The following is a 23629-nucleotide window of genomic DNA, read 5'->3' as shown; positions in this document are numbered from 1 at the left end:
AGTAAGATTTCCTGACAGCAACCAGAATACGTAATAGACAAAATGTCATTAAACAATTTTTAAAAATCTAGCCAGCAGTATAGGTCTTCCTTGGTAAGATAAGCCTTCACTTAAAGAGGGGGTGTTTTTCTTCCATTTTTTTCCCAACATAACAAAATTTCAGTATGTACCTACAGTTTGTTAACAAATCATAAATCATAAAATTAAAAATTAGTTTAGCAAACAAATTAAAGTAACCCAATTACTATGTATTATATCACCCCCAAATCAACCATTGCTTATCTACCTCTTTTATCGGAGTGTAAAATGAAAAGTTCAAAACTGACAACTGAAGGAAAAACTTGTATTTAATAAATATTTTAAGGCATGGAAGCACTGACATGAAAATAATACTTCATGTTTATATAAACACACTGCAAATAATTTGGATGATCTGCCATTTAAGTTTATATTAACTATTAGAATTCCATTATCCATGTTGATATTATTATATCAACACATGATATTAAGTGTCCACACAAAAAACATAATACATATTTATCTAGAATAATTTTTTTTAAAGCTTCTGCTACCAAAAAAAAATTGTTAATTTCTAGTTGTTTTTGTTCATACTTACCAATTTTCTTCTTTGTGGGCCTGAAATGCCCGCAGGAATGATGTACAACATTAAGGAAGGTATGACTTATAAAATTCAAATAATGCTGGCCCTGGCCGGTTGGCTCAGCGGTAGAGCGTCGGCCTAGCGTGCGGAGGACCCGGGTTCGATTCCCGGCCAGGGCACACAGGAGAAGCGCCCATTTGCTTCTCCACCCCTCCGCCGCGCCTTCCTCTCTGTCTCTCTCTTCCCCTCCCGCAGCCAAGGCTCCATTGGAGCAAAGATGGCCCGGGCGCTGGGGATGGCTCTGTGGCCTCTGCCTCAGGCGCTAGAGTGGCTCTGGTCGCAACATGGCGACGCCTAGGATGGGCAGAGCATCGCCCCCTGGTGGGCAGAGCTTCGCCCCTGGTGGGCGTGCCGGGTGGATCCCGGTCGGGCGCATGCGGGAGCTCTGTCTGACTGTCTCTTCCTGTTTCCAGCTTCAGAAAAATGCAAAAAAAAAAAAAAAAAGCAAAAAAAAAAAAAATTCTAATAATGCTACAGATAATAAGGATAAGGAATAAGAAGAATTATAAAATTTAAGGGGGATAGCTATTTAGAAAATTATGTGGATTCATGGTTCTTGAGGGAAAAAATGTATAAACCCACTTACAAATATCTGAGTATCATAAGTTACAAGAATACTAAGTCCATTTATTTCATATATACTTTCTCCAAAGTAAGAAAAAGAGCCTGACCAGGGGTGGCACAGTGGATAGAGTATCGGACTGGGATGCTGAGTACCCAGGTTCAAAACCCTGAGGTTGCCAATTTGAGCATGGGCTCATCTAATTTGAGCAAGGCTCACCAGCTTGAACCCAAGGTTGCTGGCTTGAGCAAGGGGTCACTCGGTCTGCTGTAGCCCCCTAGTCAAGGCACATATGAGAAAGCAATCACTGAGAAACTAAGGTACCACAACAAAGAATTGATGCTTCTCATCTCTCTCCCTTCCAGTCTGTCTGTTTCTCTCTCTGTCTCTGTCACAAAAAATAAAAAGACAAAGTAAGAAAAAGATTACTCTTACAAGATTTTTTTAAATTGGCAATCTCAAACACTTTATTTGGTTTCTCTGAGCCCACGTGATCACAAGTTATATGTAATGGGCTGTGGAATCTGTAATATCAAGTTCAATTCATCAATTATAGAGTTCCTGAATTCAAAGGAGACTTACTAGTTAGCAACCAACTCTCTTCGGTGTATATTTAAACGAGATGGTTAAAAAATAAGCAAGCTGAGTCCAGAGATATATATAAATACTAGGCACACTCACTAACTAGGGCCTTAGCTATGAGATGTCACTTAAATATTTAAATCAGAAATTGGCTTGATGAAGGTGTTCATGACCATAATTAAATGACAATGTGTCTTGAGTCCACTCTTGTCCATCTATGCCTGGATTTTGAAGTTCTGATATTCTACCAAAGGAACTTAATCAGTCCCTGTAACTTCACTTAATGCCTTATAGCAGTGATTTTCAACTACCAGTCTGCAAATGAGTTAACCACCCTGATGATTATGAAGATTACAGGCCCAAAGATTATAGACTCTATAATCTTCATTCAACATCAGGGTGGCTAACGCTTTTGCAGAACTGCACAAAATATCTGATGGACCAGCACTGGTCTGCCGACCAGTGGTTGAAAAACACTGCCTTAGAGCAGTGGTTCTCAAAGTGTGCACCAGGGTGTGCACTGGTGTGCCCTAGAAGATTTCCAGGTGCACCCTATGGTATTCCAGAGAAATATATACCTGTTGGGGACCAAAACACCAACAGTGTTTTTGGAGTTTAGATTTTTGGGGGACAGAGGTGTGGGGAATTGGCTGACAGTCTGCCCAACCCACCACCTCACTTGACTGATTAGGTTGCAAAAGGCTATTAAGCTGTGGTGCTGGATTGTTTACACTACCCATGTTCCCTGGAAAGACTGGAGGCAAGTTTCATCTATCCTTTGTTTGGTGTAAAGTTAAGATGATATGTATGGTGGGGGTTTTCTGCACTCAACACAAGAGTAAAAAGAGAGGAATTCTTCAATGTATTGATGAGAAAGTGAGAGTTTGCCTTTCAAATATATGCCCAAACATTGAAGAAATCGCTAGGACACATCAGGCTCAAGTCTCTCATAAACACAAGAATGAAAAAACTTAACACATTAGTGCCGAGACCTGCTGAATTTACTAAATCTAAGAATGTATCTATATATATAAAAAGATAACTTTTTTGTTGTTTTTTTAATTTTTTAAGCCCTCTTTTTTACGAATTCTAAAAAGCATAACTCAAAAAATGTAACATAAAAATGTTTTTTAGTGGCAGAATAAATTTAATTTTGTCATATTTATTTCGTTTAATTACCATAAAAGCAACACTTGGACTTTATTTTTTCTTTAATATTTGACTTAATTACTATAACATATTTCTCAGAAATTTGTATATAGTGCGCCTACAATTATTTGTAGGATTTTAAATGTGCCCGACTTCAAAAAGTTTGAGAACCACGGCCTTAGAGGAAACAAAATATTCCACAACAGAATTAAATACAATCCTTAATTATAACCAAATCCTTATTATCTAAAGTTAACTAGGTGATAGGTTTAAGATCTATGATAAATTTAAATATCCCAATGAAATAGGTAAATTAGTTTCTCTTATAAAAGGTTGTAATTACAGGGACAAATAAGATTAGCCCAAGGTCTCAAAATCTTAAACCACACATAATCCTCTGTATCTGTTATAAATTGAACAGTTAACACAAGTGACAAAAGATATTGGACGATGACAGTCTGGCATTTGTATGCCTCTATGAAGTCATGGTTCGCCACGGCGTAAGTGCACCTGAAAAAAGAAACCGCTGGAGACTGAGGACACAGGCAGCAGAAAGCGCATTTACAGGATGAAGACCTAGAAGTTAATTAGGTAGACCACACACCTGCCGTCACAAACACCCCAGTTCTCGACTGATCCTGGAGTGCAAGCTGGACCTCCTGCTTGGCAGGCCACAAACGTTTAAGAAACACAAATAACTATTGGAACTAAAATGGATTGGTATAGTATGAAATCTCATATTAAGTTTTGAGACTCTTCATTCAAGTCCCAGAAGAACCTACCTGCTAGCAGGTTTTATTAGCAACATGCACTGATAAGACAGTATGGCACTTCAATAAGTGATAGCCCTCTAACTAGATGCCCAGCTGGATAGAGTCAGCATTAGTCAGTTCTGCAACAAATTCTGCAACAAATCTGGAATACCATGGCACACTGCACAGAGCTAAGAAACCGCAGGGTCCCTTTGCACTACAAGAACACAGTGGCATCCCGACTTTTCCAATACCTCACAGGATTCCCCACCTTGCCCCCGCCCCAACCCCAGCCTGCTCTAAAACAATGGAAGCATTGCAGGCAGAAGGCAATCAAATACCACATGCTTTAAGGACATACAATTTTGTCTGAACTGATGGTTTAGAGATAAACATAAAAGAAATGAAATATAAATAAAAAGCAGTATTTCATTTGCTTTGCTCGGCTGCAATTTCTTTCCCAGTAAGGCAGAGGTTAAAAACCAGGCATTTCCCCCTGAAAAATACAAGTCAATGGTGGGCTCTACACCCTACTAAATGATAGACTACTTACTTTACAGTCACTATGATGAATATCAAGTGACTTTTTGTAGTATTACACAATAGACACATAAAGATACGTGATCACAATATAATTTTAACTTTTGAAAAACATTACATGATCCTGGAAATAAAAAAGTTTATTAAAATTTAGTTTTTAAACTTCACAAAATTTTCACAAGCTTTACCAAAGTGAAATTACACACTTTTCTACTTTCCAAGTATTTACTCATTGCTTCAAGCATTAGATGATCTTAAATAAAAACCCTAGTCAGTTCAGCTATCTCAAGATCTGCTTGTTTTACTTCCTTACCTTAAATGAGCCGCAAACATTTCATCATAAGGAGGTTCCAAAAGTTGTTGACACTTCTCTTCAGGAGAGGCCAACTAAATTAAATGATAAGATGATAAATGACAAAAATAAAGTTAATGGGCATGGAAAGAACACAATGTGTAGAGATTTAGAGAAACCAGTTTCAAAAGGATTTACACTTTACACTTAACAGTAACATTTTACACTTGAGCACTTCTAAATAAAAGGTTCATTACTTCAACAAATACTTATCAAGTATGAGTTATGTATAAAGCACTAGATGAATACAATGTTTCATCTACCACAAGTTAGGAAATAGTCTAGGTACTTTTTTTATACATACCTTAATATTTCTTGCCAATTAGCCACAAAATATTTAGTAAGTAGCTACTATGTGCTTAATAAATAAGGCATATAATACCATACATAAATAAGTTCTAATGAGTTAGAAAAGATGCCCTGTTTGGAATCACCCCTCAGTTTCCTGGTGACAGAACCGCCTTCTCTCTGTCTTGGGCTATAATAGCTGACATTTATTTCTAATTCCTTTCTTCTCAATGGCCAAATTTTAGATAATATGAGCATTACAATGGATTATATAGCACACAAAATTTTTTTTAAAAAGGGATCAATAAGTCTACTTTTACACGGACACAATATATATGTAAATGTGTGTATAGGGGGGTGAAGACATCAGAAAAATCACTATTTACGGTTCCTAAGGAAATAATTGATTCGGACAAGGCTGCTAGTGAATGGAACCATCACATGGAAGGTTAATGAGGAATTTTATATTGAAGAACTCAGCCTTAGATTACAAATGGGCAAACAGACATGTGTGCCCCTGATGCGCAACAAGAAGCACATAGCACCAGCTACGAAGTATCTACCCAGCAAGCTAAACCTGAATCTCATCAAGTCCCTGGCACTAATTTCTATTTAACAGTAATGGTGTTCAATGTGTTCTGCATATTAGAACAACCTAAGAAACTTCAAATTAAAAAAAAAAAAGGTTGGGGGGACCTGCCACTACTCCAGAAGCTGGTTTACATGGTCTGAGGTGAAGTCTATATGCTGCCAAATATAATCATCAACAGATAAGCTCAAACTCTAAGCTTGTCTCGGGAAGCCAGTTACCCTGCAACCCTCTCCTTGTGCCTAGTCCCTTCACCTACCTGGAGCCGTGGGTTGGCAACATGAGGATGCTTGAAAGACACCAGCTCCGCACAGGACTCCCCATCTCTGGTGTCGATTGCTTCAAGGACCTGAAGCATTTCAGAAGAGAAAAACTAAGTAGAAAATAAAACACCCTATCCTAATATTAACTAAATAACACATTGTATACCACTAAAATTCATTTTCCCTACTTTGAAAGGAGTCAGAATAATCAAAATATAACAAGTCAGTATTCTCTTTAGCCAGCAAACAATAACTAATTTCAAAATGAGATCTTCTGAAGATAAATAAGCAGATGACCTGCTGTTAAAAACCATGAAAGCCTGACCTGTGGTGGCACAGTGGTTAAAATGTCGACCTGGAAATGCTGAGGTCGCCGGTTCGAAACTCTGGGCTTGCCTGGTCAAGGCACATATGGGAGTTGAGGCTTCCTGCTCCTCCCCTCTTCTTTCTCTCTCTCCAATAAAAATGAATAAATAAAAAATTTAAAAATCTAAAAAAAAACCATGAAAAAGCAGCATAAGCAGTTTATTAGTTGATTATTAATGAAGGTGAATTATTCTAGCTTTTCTCAGTCATACCAGCAGACATTTAAAAATTCACTTTCACAGTTTATAGAGAAAAGCTTATAAACTACATGTGTCCTAAATTCAAAGGGCTTCCACTCAGCCTAAATATAAAGTAAAAATTGTGCCTGACCTGTGGTGGCACAGTGGATAAAGTGACCTGGAATGCTGAGGTTGCTGGCTCGAAACCCCAGGCTTGCCTGGTCAAGGCACATACGGGAAGCAACTATGAGTTGATGTTTCCCACTCCTCCTCCACCCTTCCTGTCTCTCTCTCTTCTCTCTAAAATGACTAAATACAACCTTTAAAAGTTAATAAAAATAAAATGAAAATTGCAATGGCAATAGCTAAATGAATGGTGTCAGAGTCATACAACGGGTACCTGTATGTTGTAGAAAAGAATGAAATAAATCTATATGTAATAACATGGAAAGTATCTGCAATATGCTTACTATTAAGCAAAAGAAAAAAGAGAAACAAGCTATTCACTGGAAAACTGCATAACTTGATCTGGGAGAAAACGGAAAAGTACGTGTGACATATAAGCACGGAAGAAATATGCCAACCAGCTGATCCCTTCGCCAGTGAGGTGAGGGCTGAAGAAACTTTTTTTATAAATTTCTACACTGGAAGACTGTTACAGTAAACATTTCTTTTTTTTTCTGTATTTTTCTGAAGCTGGAAACGGGGATAGACAGTCAGACAGACTCCCGCATGCGCCCAACCGGATCCACCCGGCACGCCCACCAGGGGCAACGCTCTGCCCACCAGGGGGCGATGCTCTGCCCCTCCGGGGCGTCACTCTGTCGCGACCAGAGCCACTCTAGCGCCTGGGGCAGAGGCCAAAGAGCCATCCCCAGCGCCCGGGCCATCTTTGCTCCAATGGAGCCTTGGCTGCGGGAGGGGAAGAGAGAGACAAGAGAGGAAGGAGAGGGGGAGGGGTGGAGAAGCAGATGGGTGCTTCTCCTGTGTGCCCTGGCAAGGAATTGAACCCGGGACTTCTGCACACCAGGCCGACGCTCTACCACTGAGCCAACCAGCCAGGGCCAACAGTAAACATTTCTAATCAGTAAAGCAAATTATATTTTTAAATTATATTCACCAAAAATGACATAAAATTTTCAACTATGTAAGTGAGAAGAAAGTCAAGCATAAAACTGCATATATTTAATATACAGTATTTATATAATTTACCTACAATAAAATTAAATATGTAAATTGTATGCCCACACAAGACTAGGACCAGGAATGTCATAAAGAAAATATCCAAATGGTACACACACCCAAGAAGGTGTTCACATCTTACCCACCAGTGAAATGCAATAAGATACTTCCACAGGCCCACAGAAGAGAAAACTGGTCCACGGGCTACAGAGCTCACCAGGGGAAGCTCTCTGGCCCTGGCCACTCCTGTAAGTTCTCTTTGTTGGATGCTGTTGGTCACCTTGAAACCTCCAGGCTTCAAACTAATCCAAGGGGGAATCATCTACTCTGGGAATTCATAGTTCCTCAAAAATACATTTACTAGCTCTTTTCCCTAAAAGGGCCTAGAAGTAATGACTGCCAGTAGCAATAAGCACACTTAGCACTCAGACTGTTTTTCTAAATTCCACTCCCCACTAAAAGGAACCAGAAGTCCAGAGAAATAGCTGATCCAATGCTGGGATAGGCAATGAACTCGGTTAGCAAGGAATAGACATTATTGTGCCAGAGAGCAAAGCTGGGCTCAAAGAAGGATAAAGACATATCAAAAAGCCACAGAAATCAATCTGAAGAGGCACCTAGTGACCAAATATGGGACAATTTGAGCTTCAAAAAGAGTATTTCTAACATTAGTAAGGGATTATAACATGGCATTAGAAATAACCCATAATGATTCTTTAAAAAAGGGGGGGGGGCATAGAGAAAAGCATTTTTAACTGATAAAAATACCAATAAATGTAGAAAGAATGGTAGAAAATCATCACTTGGCAAACATTAATGTAATAATTGACTTGGAAAGAGCCACAAATGAAAGCTAAAACCATTTTGTGACAGAGGAACAGGATGTCCTTGGCTTCTCCTAGTCCACCCAAAAGATTACAAGTTGATAACAAGGGAAAAGGTACCTCAATCCTGGAGCAATCTGATGGACGTCAAATGAATCAGTATGCCTTCTGAGATGAGGCTACGGGAAATCCATACTCTCAAATTTAACCTGAATCTAATCATCAGGAAAACTGTCACAGGTAGATTGTGAGACAGCTACAAGTCAATTGGTCAGGACATTTAAAACAAGGTTAAATGTCATAAAACACTCCCCACCTGCCCACCCTCAAAAAAGCAAGAGGACTCTTCTAAAGGACGAAAGAACAAACCAACCAAATGCAGTATGTGCATTTGTCCGGATCCTAAATTTTAAAAAAGGAGTCTAAAGAACACTTTGGGGGACATGGATAATTAAACTACAACTTCCATTAGAAAATATTGCTGTTAATACTGATATTAAATTTCTTGGGTGTACTAAAGGCATTGTAGTTATATAATGGAACAGCCTTGGTCTTAGGCAAATGGCCATAGTGTCACTGACTTCCTTTCAAATGGTTCTGGGGAAAGAAGTAGACACACCCAGAGGGAGTATAAAGCAAACCTGCCTGGGTGAGGGGTATACATGTCTTCTTGTACTTCAAGTTTTCTATAGGTTTGAAAATTTTCAGAATGAAAAGTTGAAGAAAAAATAAATTTTAAATGTAAACAGTTTTTAAAAAGTAACTTGCCATTTGAAATAAGAGTTTGCAAAATGACAAAAAGAAAAAAGAATGCTAAAATAATAATAATAATAATAATAATACCAGACCTCAAAGAGATACTAGAAATGTAAATATCCACCTCTAGGGAAAAGTATACGCCAGGGGTCCCCAAACTTTTTACACAGGAGGCCAGTTCACGGTCCCTCAGATCGTTGGAGGGCCAGACTATAAAAAAAACTATGAACAAATCCCTATGCACACTGCACATATCTTATTTTAAAGTAAAAACACAAAATGGGAACAAATACAATATTTAAAATAAAGAACAAGTAAATTTAAATCAACAAACTGGCCAGTATTTCAATGGGAACTATGCTCCTCTCACTGACCACCAATGAAAGAGGTGCCCCTTCTGGAAGTGTGGCGGGGGCCGGATAAAGGGCCTCAGGGGGCCACATGTGGCCCGCGGGGCCGTAGTTTGGGGACCCCTGGTACGCAAACTGATCCTTTTTTAAGTAGAAAAACAATTTCAAAAAGTAGACTATATGAGAAAACGTAAGGTAAATTCAACCTGTCCCCCCAAACACAAAGTAAATTGAATGCCTGTTGAAACTTCGAGGACTAAAAAAAGGGGCCCCAATAGATGAGGGAACATTGTAGTCACTGATAGCCATCCTTGGGTCTCTTGAGATGGGTGTGTTGGCACCCCAAGACCCTGATTGCTGGCTCTTTTAAAGGGCTGCTACTCAGAGCTGTTTAAATGGCAGGTCACCTTGAGAAATAAAGTAATATTTCCCCTCTATCTCCAATCCTGGACAAAATACTGCCCACTATACAATGGGTAGATTCCCCAAGTGCAACGTTTTCTGGTCCCATCACATCACCTGTGGGACTGGGGGTCTAGGGAAACCAATATCAACATACTGATGCCATGCTGCTTGCTATGCTGAGTAATAAGGTCCTTGATCTCTAACCCATGAATTGCATGTGTTCTGCCAGTACACACAAAACTAACAGGAGAACATATTAGCTTATGATTAGGGTAAAATCAAACCCCAGACCCAACAGCTATTAGAAAGTAATCACAGAGATCATGGGAAATGAGACATACCACTTGTCCACAGTTATCTGCTGGCTGAGAATGTTGTGAAAAGTGTTATAAGGAATGAAGACATATCCAAGATGACAAGGTCACTGAGATTCAAAAACAATATACTTCTGAAACTAAGAAATAACCAGATTCTGACAAAGACAGGAAAAGTTGGCTGAAACTTTGCCCAACCTAGGCAGTGAGCTTTGTGTTAAGAGCATAAACTCTGAAGCCGGAACTCCTGGTTTTAATGTTCTACTTACTTGCCAGCGAACAAGGAAAGCCTGTTAACCCCCTCTGTAAAATAAGGCTTGCAATGGACCTACCTCCTACAAAAACAGTGATAATGAGTTTACTGTATACAACAGTGCCAGGTTCTTAGTAACCATTTTATAAGCACTAATTTGTTCTTCTTATCATCACCCCAAATTGTTCCATCAGGTAAGATAAACAATTAAAGGAGATTCTCAGAGAAAGTAGAGAACAAGACCGAGAGGTAGTTTGGTGCAACAGGGGAATATGATACTTAGAGTCAGACAGACCAACACGAATCCTAACTTTATTCCTCACTAGAATGTATAGGTCTGAGCATTAGCAAATCAATCAGCTTTTCCAACCAGCCAATGGAAGAGCTTCACTCCTCCTATAGTTTGCCTCCATTTATCCAATCGACAAATTGTATTGAACATCTAGATGAGTCAGACACCATTCAAGATATCCAGAACGGAAAAATAAAAAAATAAAATGGAACTACATGTGGGCAAGAAAACTGTAAAAGATTAAGAAAAATATAAAATTCTAGAGATTCTATATTCATATTGGTCCTCAATGTCTAAATCCTTGCTCAAACTTAAGTAAACATATTGAAAAATGTTAACTCTGTAAAGATAAGGCCACAGTACACTTACCCTTAAGAAAAGGTCTTAGACCTCAATCTAAAGATTGGAAAATGAATATATATATTTGTACGTTTTAAGTTAAAATAAAAATATGCATCTATTTTTCCATGATTCCTGTTTTAATTTAATTTTTTATTTTTATTTATTTATTTATTTTTTCAGAGTCAGAGTCAGAGAGAGGGATAGACAGGAACGGAGAGAGATGAGAAGCATTAATCATTAGTTTTATCGTTGCAACACCTTAGTTGTTCATTGATTGCTTTCTCATATGTGCCTTGACCGTGGGCCTTCAGCAGACTGAGTAACCCCTTGCTCTGGCCAGAGACCTTGGGTCCAAGCTGGTGAGCTTTTTGCTCAAGCCAGATGAACCCACGCTCAAGCTGGCAACCTCGGGATCTCGAACCTGGGTCCTTCTGCACCCCAGTCCGATGCTTTATCCACTGCACCACATCCTTGTCAGGCCCATGATTCCTGTTTTAATCAACTTTTTCAAGCAGCTAATGATCATAATCTCCTCTGACTATATCCAACGAGGTATCTTCACCTGATGTCAGCAAATAACTGCAATTCAACATGTCCAAAACTAAATTATTTTTCCCTCCAAACCTGTTCTGCTCATCTGTTGCCTAAGCTAGAAACTTGGGAATCATTCTTGACTCCTCCCTATACCTCAACCACACATTATCACAAAGTCTTGGTAATGTTTCCCTCAGATACTTTTAAAATCCATTTACTCTTTTCCTTAACCATATTACCACGGTTCTAGTTCTGAAAATTAGCATAGTTTAGTGGAAAGAATGCAAGCTTTGAATCATAAACATCTATGTTTTAAATATTATATGTTACTGCGTGTACTGGCTGTATGGACAAAACTCCTGTAAGAAACACTTCCCAAAGGATATAAAGTATGCCAAGTGCTAACACAGAGCGTGTACTGAACGGGAGCTATGACTAGAGCCCACAGCCGGCACTATGTGCTATCTCCATCTCCTGCTTCCGAAAAAGAAAACTCAGGCCCTTAGGTCAGGCCTTCAATGACTTACAAGAGCTGGGTCCCCACTACTTCGCGTGGCTAATGGGCCCTTCAGCATCCGCTAGGATTGAGGATCCACCCCGCTCCATACACACACATTTCCCTAACTGAGACTAGCGAACATCGGCGCATCCATGGGTCCCCCTCCCCCCCCCCCCCCCCCCCCCCCCAAAGCACAGTGGTGTGCTTGCTTCAATCATCCTTGCTTCCCTTCTGGCGGCCAAGGGTTCAAATGCAATCAGCGAACAGACTCGGCCAGATGGGCAGCATCCACCCCAACCACTGCAAGACATGGATCCGAAAGCCCGAGAGACCTAAGGAAACAGCAGAAGACCCTGCAGACCGCGATGCGGAGGAACAAGCCTTACTTGTTGCAGGTACTGGTTGATAGTGATGTGCGCCATGGCGACGCCCACCGCCGGACTGGGCTGAGCATGCGCGCCGTTCCTTGCGTCACTTCCGACCGGTGGTCCGTTCCCGGCCCTGCTTCCCGGACTCAATTTACCTAGCACGTTGGTTCCAGAGAGAGTGTTTGTAGGAGTGCGAGCCCGGTACCGGCATGGCGACGTGCCCGGGCTGAGAAAGGCTGAGGGTCTCTGTGCTGCGATTCCCCAGTCTCTGCTCGGTGAGGACGGCTGGCCCGCTCCCCCTGGATGCTCCAGCCAACCTGGGATGTGCTGGGTCCCCTGAGCAGACAGGGCTTGCGCTCCGCCGCTCCGTCTACTGTTGCAAGTTCCACACGGACCGCGGCTGACGCGGACTGGCCGTGCTCACGAGCCTAGGGTCGGGGGCTGGGGCCGGGTCAGGGTCGCGGTCGGGGTCGGACCGGAGCCAGGGCCTGGCCGAGGCCGTGCGGCGGTTGGGCTGGGCTAGGGCGCTTTGAGGGAGCTGGGAGTTGCTGAACGGAGCGCAGGGGAGAGGCCCTGCCGCGCGGCTCGGGGAGGAGGCGGAGAAGGCGGCCGGACGGGGCGGGGCGCCCACTGCTTCCCGGCCGCAGCCATGGCCGACGAGACCCCCAGGAAGGGCAACTTCTCGGCGCTCGTCGGGCACACCAACGGACTCACCAAGCCGGCGTCCCTCGCCGCCGCCGCCGCCGCCGTCACCTCTAAGCCAGGGGGCGGCGGCGGTGGCTCCAAGAAACTAGTGATCAAGAATTTCCGAGGTGGGTACCCGGAGCGGCCTAAGGAGCAAGGACCTTGTGGGCCAGGGGGAGCAGGAGGGAGGGGCGGCCACTGAGAGGAGTCCTGGGGCCTGGAGGGGGTCGGAGGGCGGCCCGGAGGAGGGGTGCTGGAGGCCTTGGGCCGAGTGGCCGTAGGGCGCCCGGGGCGGAGACGGTGTGGGGGGGTGTCGTTTGCTGGACCCCCGACTACTCGGAAGTCTCCTCCCCAGTTGGTAATCATTGGGCCCAGGCCCGGGGCTCTCGGAGTGGGATGGGGGTCCCCGGGCGCCCCCTGTGAGGGCGCGGGCCTTTCCGAATCTCGTCTTAAACTGCGGTGAGGGCTGTGGGCTGTGAGCTGTTAGTGGTAGCAGCTTTCTCCTTAATCTATATAGTTGGTCCAGTTGGAATAAATTAGGCCAAATAAGTCAGGTATTTTGATTCGTACGGTCAAGCAAGAATAAGTAGCAGCTACTGAAGCTCTTGGTAATGTAATTTTTACTACTTCCTCCACTATTTACTATCTCTATTATTTTTACTATCTAAAAATAGGCATCTATGATGCAAATATAGCAATTATAAGCTTATTCTTCGCCTTCCAACGTTGAATAATTTAAGGCAACTTTAAATGTTGTATAGAGTTTATTACATGTTTATAAAGTCAAATTAAGTAAAATGAAGATTTGCATACAAGGGTTGGCAAAAGTAGGTTTACATTTTAATACAAATTAATAGTAATATAAGAATAAATTATTTAATGTACACTCACAATGTAAACCTACTTTTATCTATCTTGTCTTTCTGTGTGTGTTTATCTTAAGTATTAATACAAAATGTGTTTAGTAAAACATATTTTGGTTACATAGTCTGTAATGTAACAAATTTGTAAGGACAGTACTTTGTATAGTAAAAACTTAATTTCTGTGTTCCTTATTTGCGTGTCTATTAAAGTACTTTTTTGTAGACCATTTTTTGAACCATGTAGGACAGACAGCAAGGATTTCATTCACCACTAACTCTTATCTGGATTTACAGACAGACCTAAATTGCCTGATAACTACACTCAGGACACCTGGCAGAAGCTTCATGAGGCAGTGAAAGCCATACAAAGTAGTACTTCCATTAGATATAACCTGGAAGAGCTCTACCAGGTAAGGCTCCACGCATGACAAAAAGTAGAGTCCTCCTGGAGATGTAAGTGCAGAGTTTTCTTAGACAAGAAGAACTGTAAGACATGAGGAAGCCAGCATCCTGTCTTTCACCTACCAGCTTGTTTTTTTTTTGTTGTTAGTTTGTTTGTTTTGTATTTTTCTGAAGTTGGAAACCGGGAGGCAGTCAGACAGACTCCCGCATCCGCCCAACCGGGATCCACCAGCATGCCCACCAGGGGGCAATGCTCTGCCCATTTGGGGCCTGAGGCAGAGGCCATGGAGCCATCCTCAGCTCCCGGGCCAATTTTGCTCCAATGGAGCCTTGGCTCTGGGAGGGGAAGAGAGAGACAGAGAGGAAGGAGAGGGGGAGGGGTGGAGGAGCAGATGGGCACTTCTCCTGTGTGCCCTGGCCGGGAATTGAACCCGGGACTCCTGCACGCCTAAAAAATGCAATTATCCAACTCCACTGAAGTGTGATAACAGAGGGAATTGTATGGTCTTTGGTATTACTTCGGAAACAATAATGAAGGAAATAATAGAAATCCAGTATTTGCCTCCAGCAAGAACAGTAGACGTCCTATGACAGCATGTCCCAAATCAATGAGTGTTTTCATTTTTTGGTGGTTGTGGGATTTTTGTTTTATTTTCAGTCTTAAGCTCCTAGAAAGATATTTAAAATTATCCCATTACAGGAGAAATATGTGTTTCTAAGAGCCACATGACTTAACATTTTTCAAATATGCAGCAAATTAATGTTATAATTTCATTGTTATATAGAAAACTCTTATTACAGTTTTACTTATTAATAGATTTCCCCCCCTGGGGTTTGTAATTGTTTCAGTTAAAACAAGCAAATAAACTTGTTACATTTAAAGTGATGTTCCATTTTTAACAAAAGGAAAAACTGGTCAAAAGTACATTTTACTATTTGGATGTTCTATTTACAAGCAGACTGGTTTTTCTAATATCTTGTTTTTAATGAATAACATTTGGTAACTAGTCTAATCATTAGCAACATGATATCACAATTTCTGTTAAGAAATATGTTAAAACTATTTTGGTCACATAAGTGGTTACATTATAAAAATTATGGAAACTAAAAAAAAATAACAAAGAATGTTAAATCACCCAAAGAAGACTACTCTTGACAGTTTGATGGACATGTCCCATCTTTGTCTTAAGTTTGTGTGAGTTTATTATGTTTTAGTTAACTTTATTAAGGTATAATTTCATGTACTGTGTACTCCAGTAAATTTTAAACAAATGTATCCAACTGTGTAACCATTGCCACAATTACAGTATAGACTATTTTTATCACTCCAAAAAGTTTCCTAAGGTCCATACACTCCAAAAAGTTTCCTGAGGCCCATTTACATTTGCATTCAGTCCTCTCCCCTGACTCCCAGTCCTTGGCAATCATTGATTTGCTTTCGGTCAGTGTATTTTGTTATTTTTAGAACCTCATCTAAATTAAACCATGATTTCTGCAATCTTTTATACCTGGCTTCTTTCACTTAGGACAGTGCTTGTGAAGTTTATGCATAATGTGTGGCAGTAATTTATTTGTTGCTGCATGGTATGGGTACCACAATTGATTACCCTTTTACCAGCTAATGGTCAGTTGGGTTTCCAGTTTATGATTATTTTGAATAAAGCTGCTATGAACATTAACGAGTACATTGTTGTGTGGACATAGAGTCTCATTTCTCTTGGGTAAACATCCAGATGTAGATTCTCAGAGTTTTATGGAAAATATTTATTTAACTTTATAAGACATGTCCTGTTTTTCAAAATTACTATACCATTTTGTACATCTACCAGCAGTGTATGAGAATTCAAGTTGCTCCATGCACTCGTCAGCATTTGGTATTGTTAGTCTTTTCCATGTTAGCTATTCTAGTGGGTATGTAGTGGAATTTCATTGTGCTTTAATGATTATTTCCCTAATGATACTAAGTATCTTTTTAGGTGCCCATCCCCATTCCATATACCTTCTTTAATGAAGTGTGTGTTCAAATCTTTTGCTCATTTTTTATGGAGTGATTTATTTTGTCTGTTTGTTATGTATTTTATTTTGGTTTATTATGTATTCTAGGTACAAGTCCTATAACAGATTTACCTTGCAAATAGTATCTTCTAGTCTACAGATTGCTTTTTGTTGTTGTTGTACAGTTCTATAATACATCACCTGTACATTGCATTGTGTGTTTACCACTTAAAGTCAAATCTCCTGTCACGTATAGCAGTGGTCCCCAACCCCAGGGCCACGGACCGGTACTGGTCCATGGGCCATTTGGTACCGGTCTGCAGAGAAAGAATAAATAACTTACATTATTTCCATTTTATTTATATTTAAGTCTGAACGATGTTTTATTTTTTAAAAATGACCAGATTCCCTCTGTTATATCTGTCTAAGACTGACTTTTGACGCTTGTCTCGGTCACGTGGTACATTTATCTGTCCCACACTAAAGGCCGGTCGGTGAAAATATTTTCTGACATTAAACCAGTCCCTGGCCCAAAAAAGGTTGAGGACCACTGACGTACAGTATATTTGACTACCTTTATCTTTTACTACCTCCCCCACAGCTTGTCTTTTGATACTTAATTATGTCTTTCAGAGAGAAGTTTTAAATTTTGATGAAGTTTTGTATCGGTTTGGTCTTTTATAGATCGTGCTTTAGTATCCAAGAAATTTTTGCCTAATCTAAGATCATAAAGATTTTCTCTTGTATTTCCTTCTAGATGTTTTAGGGTTTTAGGTTTTACATTTTTAGGTCTATAATCTGTTTTGGGTGAATTTTTATATATGTTGTGAGGTATAAATGTAAGTCTTTCCTATAGATGTCCAGTTGCTCTGGTGCCATTTGTTAGAGGGTCTATCCTTTCCCCCATTGCACTGCTTTTGTTCCTCTGTCAAAAATCATTGTCCATATATGTGTAGGTGTAATGAGTCTCAAAATCAGGAAGCACTGGCCCTCCAACTTGATCCTTTTTCAAAGTTGTTTTGGTTATTCCAGATGTTTTGTATTATCGGTTTGGTCTGAATTTTACAATCAGAATTTTACAATCTTTGTGTCAATTTCTACAAATATGTCTAGAATTTTGATTGGGTTTATGTCGACATACAGATCAGTGTGGGGAGAATTGATTCTGATGTCTTGACAATACAGTCTATTGATTGATCACAAGGGACAGCTCTCTGTTTATTTAGATCTTCCTTAATTTTCTCTCAGCAATGTTTTCTAGTTCTAGTGTACAAGTCTTATACAGTATATCTTGTGAAATTTATCCCTAAACATTTTATATATTTGCTGTATTTTAAGTGCTAGCATGATTTCAATTTCTGGTTCTTGCTAATATGTAGAAATACAAATGATTTTTATATATTGATCTTGTATACTATGATTTTGATAACCTCACTTATTTCTAGTAGCATTCTGTAGATTCAGATCCCATCAGATATTCACATAGATAATCATGTCACTGTGAATAGAGATAGTTTTACTTCTTCCTAATCTGCATGCCTTTTACTTTCTTTTCTTGCCTCACTGCACCATTTAGAACCTCCAGCATGATTAAGAGAATTAGAAAAAGCAGATTTCCCAGTCTTGTTTCTGATCTTAGGGGGCAAGTGCTATCTTTCATCACTGAGTATAATGTTAGCTGTGGGCTTTTCAAAATAGCCATTATCAGGTTGAAGACAATCTTTTCTATTTCTAGTTTGCCCAGAGTTTTTATCAGAAATACATGTTGGATATTGACAAATTCTGTGACTATTGAGGTGATGATATGTTTTGTTTTTCAGTTTATTACATTGATTTTTTCAAATGTTAAATCCAAATCTTGTGTTCATGGGATAAATACTACTTGGTCATGAGATGCTATCTTTTTCATTTATTGTTGGATTCAGTTTGCTAACATTTTGTTAACGTTTCCATTTGAAATACCAAAGGATATTCGTGTGTTGTTTTCTCTTCTTATGATGTCTTTATCTGGTTTTGGGAACAGAGTAATGCTGGCTTCATAAATGAGTTGGAAATAGTCCCTCCTTTTCATTTTTCTAGAAGAGTTTTATAGACTTGTTATTATTTCTTCCTGAAATGTTTGAGAGAATTCTTCAGTAAAACTATCTTGGCTTTCTTTGTGGAAAGATTTTAAACTACAGATTTCTTTAGTAGATGTAGAACTACTCATGTTAATCATTTGTTCAATTTCACTAAACTTCTGCAGTGTTTAATCTGCCATTAGTACCATCTGGTGTAATTTCATCTCAGGAGTTGTTTTCCTCTCTAGGTATTCAATTCGAATTTTTATTGTATCTTCTCTGTCTCTACTTAACTTTAGAACATATGGAATACAATTATAATAGCACCTTTATAGTTCTTTTATTATTTATTTATTTTTAATTTTTTTGCAGAGGCAGAGAGTCAGAGCAAGGGATAGATAGGAACAGAGAGAGCTGAGAAGCATCAATCATTAGTTTTTGTTGTGACACCTTAGTTGTTCATTGATTGCTTTCTCATATGTGCCTTGACCGTGAGCCTTCAGCAGACCGAGTGACCCCTTGCTCAAGCCAGTGACCTTGGGTCCAAGCTGGTGAGCTTTGCTCACACCAGATTAGCCTGCGCTCAAGCTGGAGGCCTCAGGGTCTCGAACCTGGGTCCTCCACATCCCAGTCCGATGCTGTATCCACTGCACCACCACCTGGTCAGGCAATACAGTTTCTTTACAACACCTTTACCAGAAGTAAGAGTCCCACTGGTGCTTAAACTCTCATAGGTTTTTAATTTAATAAAATACATCTTAGAGCTAGGACTTATTATTCCTCTTTTCCTAAGATTTGATTATCTGTTATCACTTACCCATCATCTTTCCTAGTAGAATAACTTTGCCATACCTTTTACCCAGTGCTATGTCTCATAATGGTCACTGTAGGTATTGTCATAAAATGTTTCCATAAATATTATCATTAAATAAATGCCCTGAGTGTCCATTGCATGTCTTGAGACCCTGAGGGCTGGGGATACTTACTCCGGAATAGCATCACACATTCCAGGGAATATCTCAGGAGGGCTCATGTAGGGATCAATTGATCAACTTATGGAGGGCATGTGCACAGACAGATTCCTGGTCACTCACAGAGAAGTACTAGGGAGTCAGAGTACATATCTACAGAGTGAGCTGCTCAGATCTTATGAAAGCAAATGGGTTAGAAATAGTAAGTGATGTCATTGTGAAATTACTGACCACTCACATTATTCTGATCTCTTGATAGAATAGCCAGTTCATGTGCCCTGGTGTTTCAAATAAAGTCATAAGTTTTTGCTATGGTGGTATGGTATATACTTTGTCAAAGACTCTAATGTGAAGGTAATAATTCATGTCAAAGTTTGAATTTTTTTAAGAAAGTTTTCAACATGATTTGATGGAGAACCTCTTATGTTTTGATGTTGATCAGTTTCCTTGAGGTGAGGTCTAGTATCTTCCTGTCAGTGTTGCTTATCTGCCTGTCAAGGCATCCTCTACCCCAGGGGTCTCAAACTTGCGGCCCGCGGGCCACATGCGCCGCAGAACAATTCTGTGCGGCCCGCAGACTAATCCACGAAGTTCAAAATATTTTAGATAAAATTAAGTAAGCCTAGGGGCCTACTTGTATTTTTCATTTCTCTAGCATCCTAGCTAGATATTAGCTTAGTTAACAGCAGTTGTGATGCGAACTACAGTTTCTGGTCGTTTTGTGACACTGAGTAAACTGCATGTACAATTGCGCTTGTACTGATTTTTTTTTGTTTTCAACTGCAGTGAGAAAAGTGTTGCGTAACAGTTGCCTTTTGTAGACCTAGTGCGGCCCGCCTAACCGCTGTGATCTTGCTCTGCGGCCCACATGCTGAGTTGAGTTTGAGACCCCTGCTCTACCCCATACCGACATTTTAGGAGGTCTACCTAGAAGGAGAAACCAATTACAGTGTGTCTGGTTCAGCCTGCTTATTGTTTGTTATTTTGGTAAAAAACGAGATTCAAAGCATGATGATGGAAAAGTCTTAAGACACACGTTGACACCCATAATCATCTTCCTCCTGTAATGCGAAGAGGAGAATATTTGAATGCATAGCTCTTTTCTGTTTTTTTAAAGACCTGAGTGTAAATTTGTAATCACTACTTGCTGAAGAAAGTATATTTTTGTCTTATGTTTTCATTCTACTCGTACTTGTCAGCTTAATGAGACAACAGAAAACTGAAGATTACATTTTTTTTTTTTTTTTTGTATTTTTCTGAAGCTGGAAACGGGGAGAGACAGTCAGACAGACTCCCGCATGCATCTGACCGGGATCCACCTGGCACGCCCACCAGGGGCGATGTTCTGCCCACCAGGGGGCGATGCTCTGCCCCTCTGGGGCGTCGCTCTGTTGCGACCAGAGCCACTCTAGCGCCTGGGGCAGAGGCCAAGGAACCATCCCCAGCGCCCGGGCCATCTTTGCTCCAATGGAGCCTTGGCTGCGGGAGGGGAAGAGAGAGACAGAGAAGAAGGAGAGGAGGAGGGGTGGAGAAGCAGATGGGCGCTTCTCCTGTGTGCCCTGGCCAGGAATCAAACCCGGGACTTCTGCACGCCAGGCCGACGCTCTACCACTGAGCCAACCGGCCAGGGCTGAAGATTACATTTTTAAGAAGGGTTTCTATGGAAGGCTAGGTGATTTCAAATAAGTTGGTGCACAAAACCAAACCTATCACAGAGGACTGGCAGTTCTGAGAAAAGACATGCATTTGTTTATGTTGAGTCACGGACTAATGTCTCTATAAAATCCTTCTGCCTGGTGATAAGTCAGTGAAGGAGAACTGAAGTAGAATTAGGTATAGAATTATTAAGAGGATTGCTAAAACTGATTAGAAAAAATGAAAAAGCTCAAAAAATGGTCAACAAATAAACACTATTTGACGGACAATTTGAGAAATGGACAGATTGAGGATGAACCCAATATATGTTATTTGAAAACAGAGGAAAATATTCAAACTCAAATATATCAGGCCTAACAGAAAGGATTTCACAATTCAGCAGTTTTCAACACTCAATAAAATTAGTCATTTCTATCAGGTAATTAACTTTTAATATTTGGAACTGAGAATCTATTGTGCAGTCAATAGACTGTTGCTGGTTTTCCTCAAAGCTCTCATCCTAGGAAATTTCCCTCTCATAATTTACCCCCAACTCAGATTTGAGCCCTAATTTAGTTTTTGCATTTTTTACTCCTTTTTTAGAGATAGGAACCTGGAGGGGTAGAGCCCTTTTCCACCTTCTTGCTGGCAAGCTGGTCACTATTTAGGCTTGCTTTTGAGTAGGGTCTGTCTTGACAACTGTTTATTGTTTAACAAGGAAACATTGTTGCAGAGGGAATCTGTTCAATTCTGAACTACTTGTATCTCTAAGAAGGACATTGTGCTGGCCTTTTAACTATGAAATAAGTAAATAAAGAAGTATGGGTTTTGCCTTGTGCCCCGGCCAGTGTATCTTTCTTTATTATGATAGCCAAGGACGTGGTGTTCCCAGGGTAGGTAGGTGTTTGTTGTTGTTGTTGTTTTGTTTTTTTCATTTTTTCCCTCTACATAACTAATTTTAATACTTGCCTGCTTTTACTCTTTATGATTTCTCTCTTTTTTAAAAATTGATTTTAGAGAGAGGAAGGGATAGAGAAAGAAAGAGAAACTTTAATTTGTTGTTTCATTTATGTATACATTCATTGGTTGATTCTTGTATGTGCCCTGACTGGGGATCGAATCCGCATCCTTGGAGTATCAGGATGACACTTTCCAACTGAGCTACCTGGTCAGAGCCATGATTTTTCACTCTTTGCCTATGTGTTTCACTCCCTTTTCTCTCTTAATCTCAACCTTCTAGCCCTAAAAATCTCTACATAAAACAATCTTCCAGAATTGATACACCCTAATTTCATAAATGCTGCATAGTTCTTTTTACACCAGAGCTCACTTTAATTTCCTATTTTGGTATGCCACAGTTGAGGGGGACCATTTTGAGTGCCTTGGGTGTTAGAGTTTGACACCTCAAATAGACAAAAGTAATCGATATTGATGTGCTTGTCTGTTTTGCTTTAAAACACTTGTCTGCCCTAATACAGACACCAATCATCCGAGGAACTCGGGCGCAGTGGTGTAACAGACCTGATTAGAGAACAGATGTGATGGGAAAATTCAGACAAGCACAGTTTTCTCACTTGGCTAAAATGATAACAAGAAATACATTTTTATTGTAATATAGGTAGAACCCAAGTGCCGCTGCCTTCTACCCCCAATTATTGGAATAAATTCCTTTTCTCTGTGATGATTCTTAAAAATGTACACAGCAACAGCACCCTCGTATGAGCACACAGTACAGGTCAGATTCAGTACTCGATACACCTAGAGAAAGCATTTCTAAGTCTCAAAATATGACTAAATCTTCAAAACTTGTTTGGGGAAGGAGAGGACTCCTGTGTTTTGCTGCTCCTATAACAGTAGAGAAAGGTCTGTCAGGATCCCTGCCAGTGTGGGTAGAGAGCAGGGCTGCCCTCTGTCTTCTAAGGTAATGAGGTTCCTGTAACATGATGCCAGCAATGACTCAGCAAAAGACATGGCGAAATGATGGCACCCACAGCAATCCTGGGTCACCTCAGTGTTTGCCTAGTTATTTTAAGAAGTCCCCAAATTCTCAATTTTAAAAACAAAATAAATTTCAGGTGCTTCACATTAAATAGTCGGTACATGCCAATTAAGACACATACTAGAAAGAGTTGGTTATAAAATTCAACAGTGACATGTCACAACCAAGAAAAGATTATTTTAAGGACATGACTCCTGATTTAGGATTTAGAACATTCAGGAAATGATTTTAATAAGATATTGTGAAAAGGACATGTACCACTAAGCTTATCCTGATTTTTACCAAAGCAAGTACATTTTCTTCATGTATAATATTAAATTTTTTGTGTGTGATAATTATGTTTGTGGAATTCTCTAATGATTGACTACTATAGCAATAGCCTTTGTCATGAGATTATCCTGGTTTTTTTGTTTGTTTTTTGGTGTTATTCCTTGTTACTGAGGTTTAAATCCAAACAAGGAAGAAAGTAATATATATCTAAATCTGTCATTTTTATTTCTTAAGTAAATAAAATATGTTAGGTTTATAAAAGTATGAAAAGCTTCCATTAGTGCTGATAAATTAATGTACTTAGGAAAAGACTTAGAATATGTTTATTTATAAACTTTTAACCAGCCT

The 23629-nt window shown here is 40.0% G+C and overlaps 2 protein-coding genes across 5 annotated transcripts in view; one reads left to right on the top strand and one right to left on the bottom strand.

The window, feature by feature from the left end:
- The window catches only part of PCID2 (PCI domain containing 2), a 29195-nt gene extending 16509 nt beyond the window's left edge, over window positions 1-12686 (bottom strand). Inside the window, exons 1-6 of one of the 3 annotated variants that reach the window (XM_066236834.1) lie at window positions 12421-12525; window positions 6064-6192; window positions 5735-5824; window positions 4560-4633; window positions 3399-3464; window positions 617-658 (exon numbers count right to left, since the gene is read on the bottom strand). In XM_066236834.1, the coding sequence (XP_066092931.1) occupies window positions 617-658; window positions 3399-3464; window positions 4560-4579 (128 nt within the window). In that variant the 5' untranslated portion in view covers window positions 4580-4633; window positions 5735-5824; window positions 6064-6192; window positions 12421-12525. Of the gene's footprint in view, window positions 1-616; window positions 659-3398; window positions 3465-4559; window positions 4634-5734; window positions 5825-6063; window positions 6193-12420 lie in introns of all 3 variants that reach the window. The other 2 variants (XM_066236835.1, XM_066236833.1) reach the window with 2 other exon arrangements.
- Window positions 12687-12815: 129 nt separating this feature from the next.
- The window catches only part of CUL4A (cullin 4A), a 66775-nt gene continuing 55961 nt past the window's right edge, over window positions 12816-23629 (top strand). For both annotated transcript variants that reach the window (XM_066236828.1, XM_066236829.1), the window contains exons 1-2: window positions 12816-13214; window positions 14244-14359. In XM_066236828.1, coding sequence (XP_066092925.1) covers window positions 13052-13214; window positions 14244-14359 — 279 coding nt within the window. In that variant the 5' untranslated portion in view covers window positions 12816-13051. The remainder of the gene's footprint in view (window positions 13215-14243; window positions 14360-23629) is intronic.

The sequence above is a fragment of the Saccopteryx bilineata genome, chromosome 6 (assembly GCF_036850765.1).
Source record: "Saccopteryx bilineata isolate mSacBil1 chromosome 6, mSacBil1_pri_phased_curated, whole genome shotgun sequence".
NCBI lineage: Eukaryota > Metazoa > Chordata > Mammalia > Chiroptera > Emballonuridae > Saccopteryx > Saccopteryx bilineata.
Note: the sequence above shows the minus strand (reverse complement) of the source record. Positions and strands in the feature narration are given on the sequence as shown.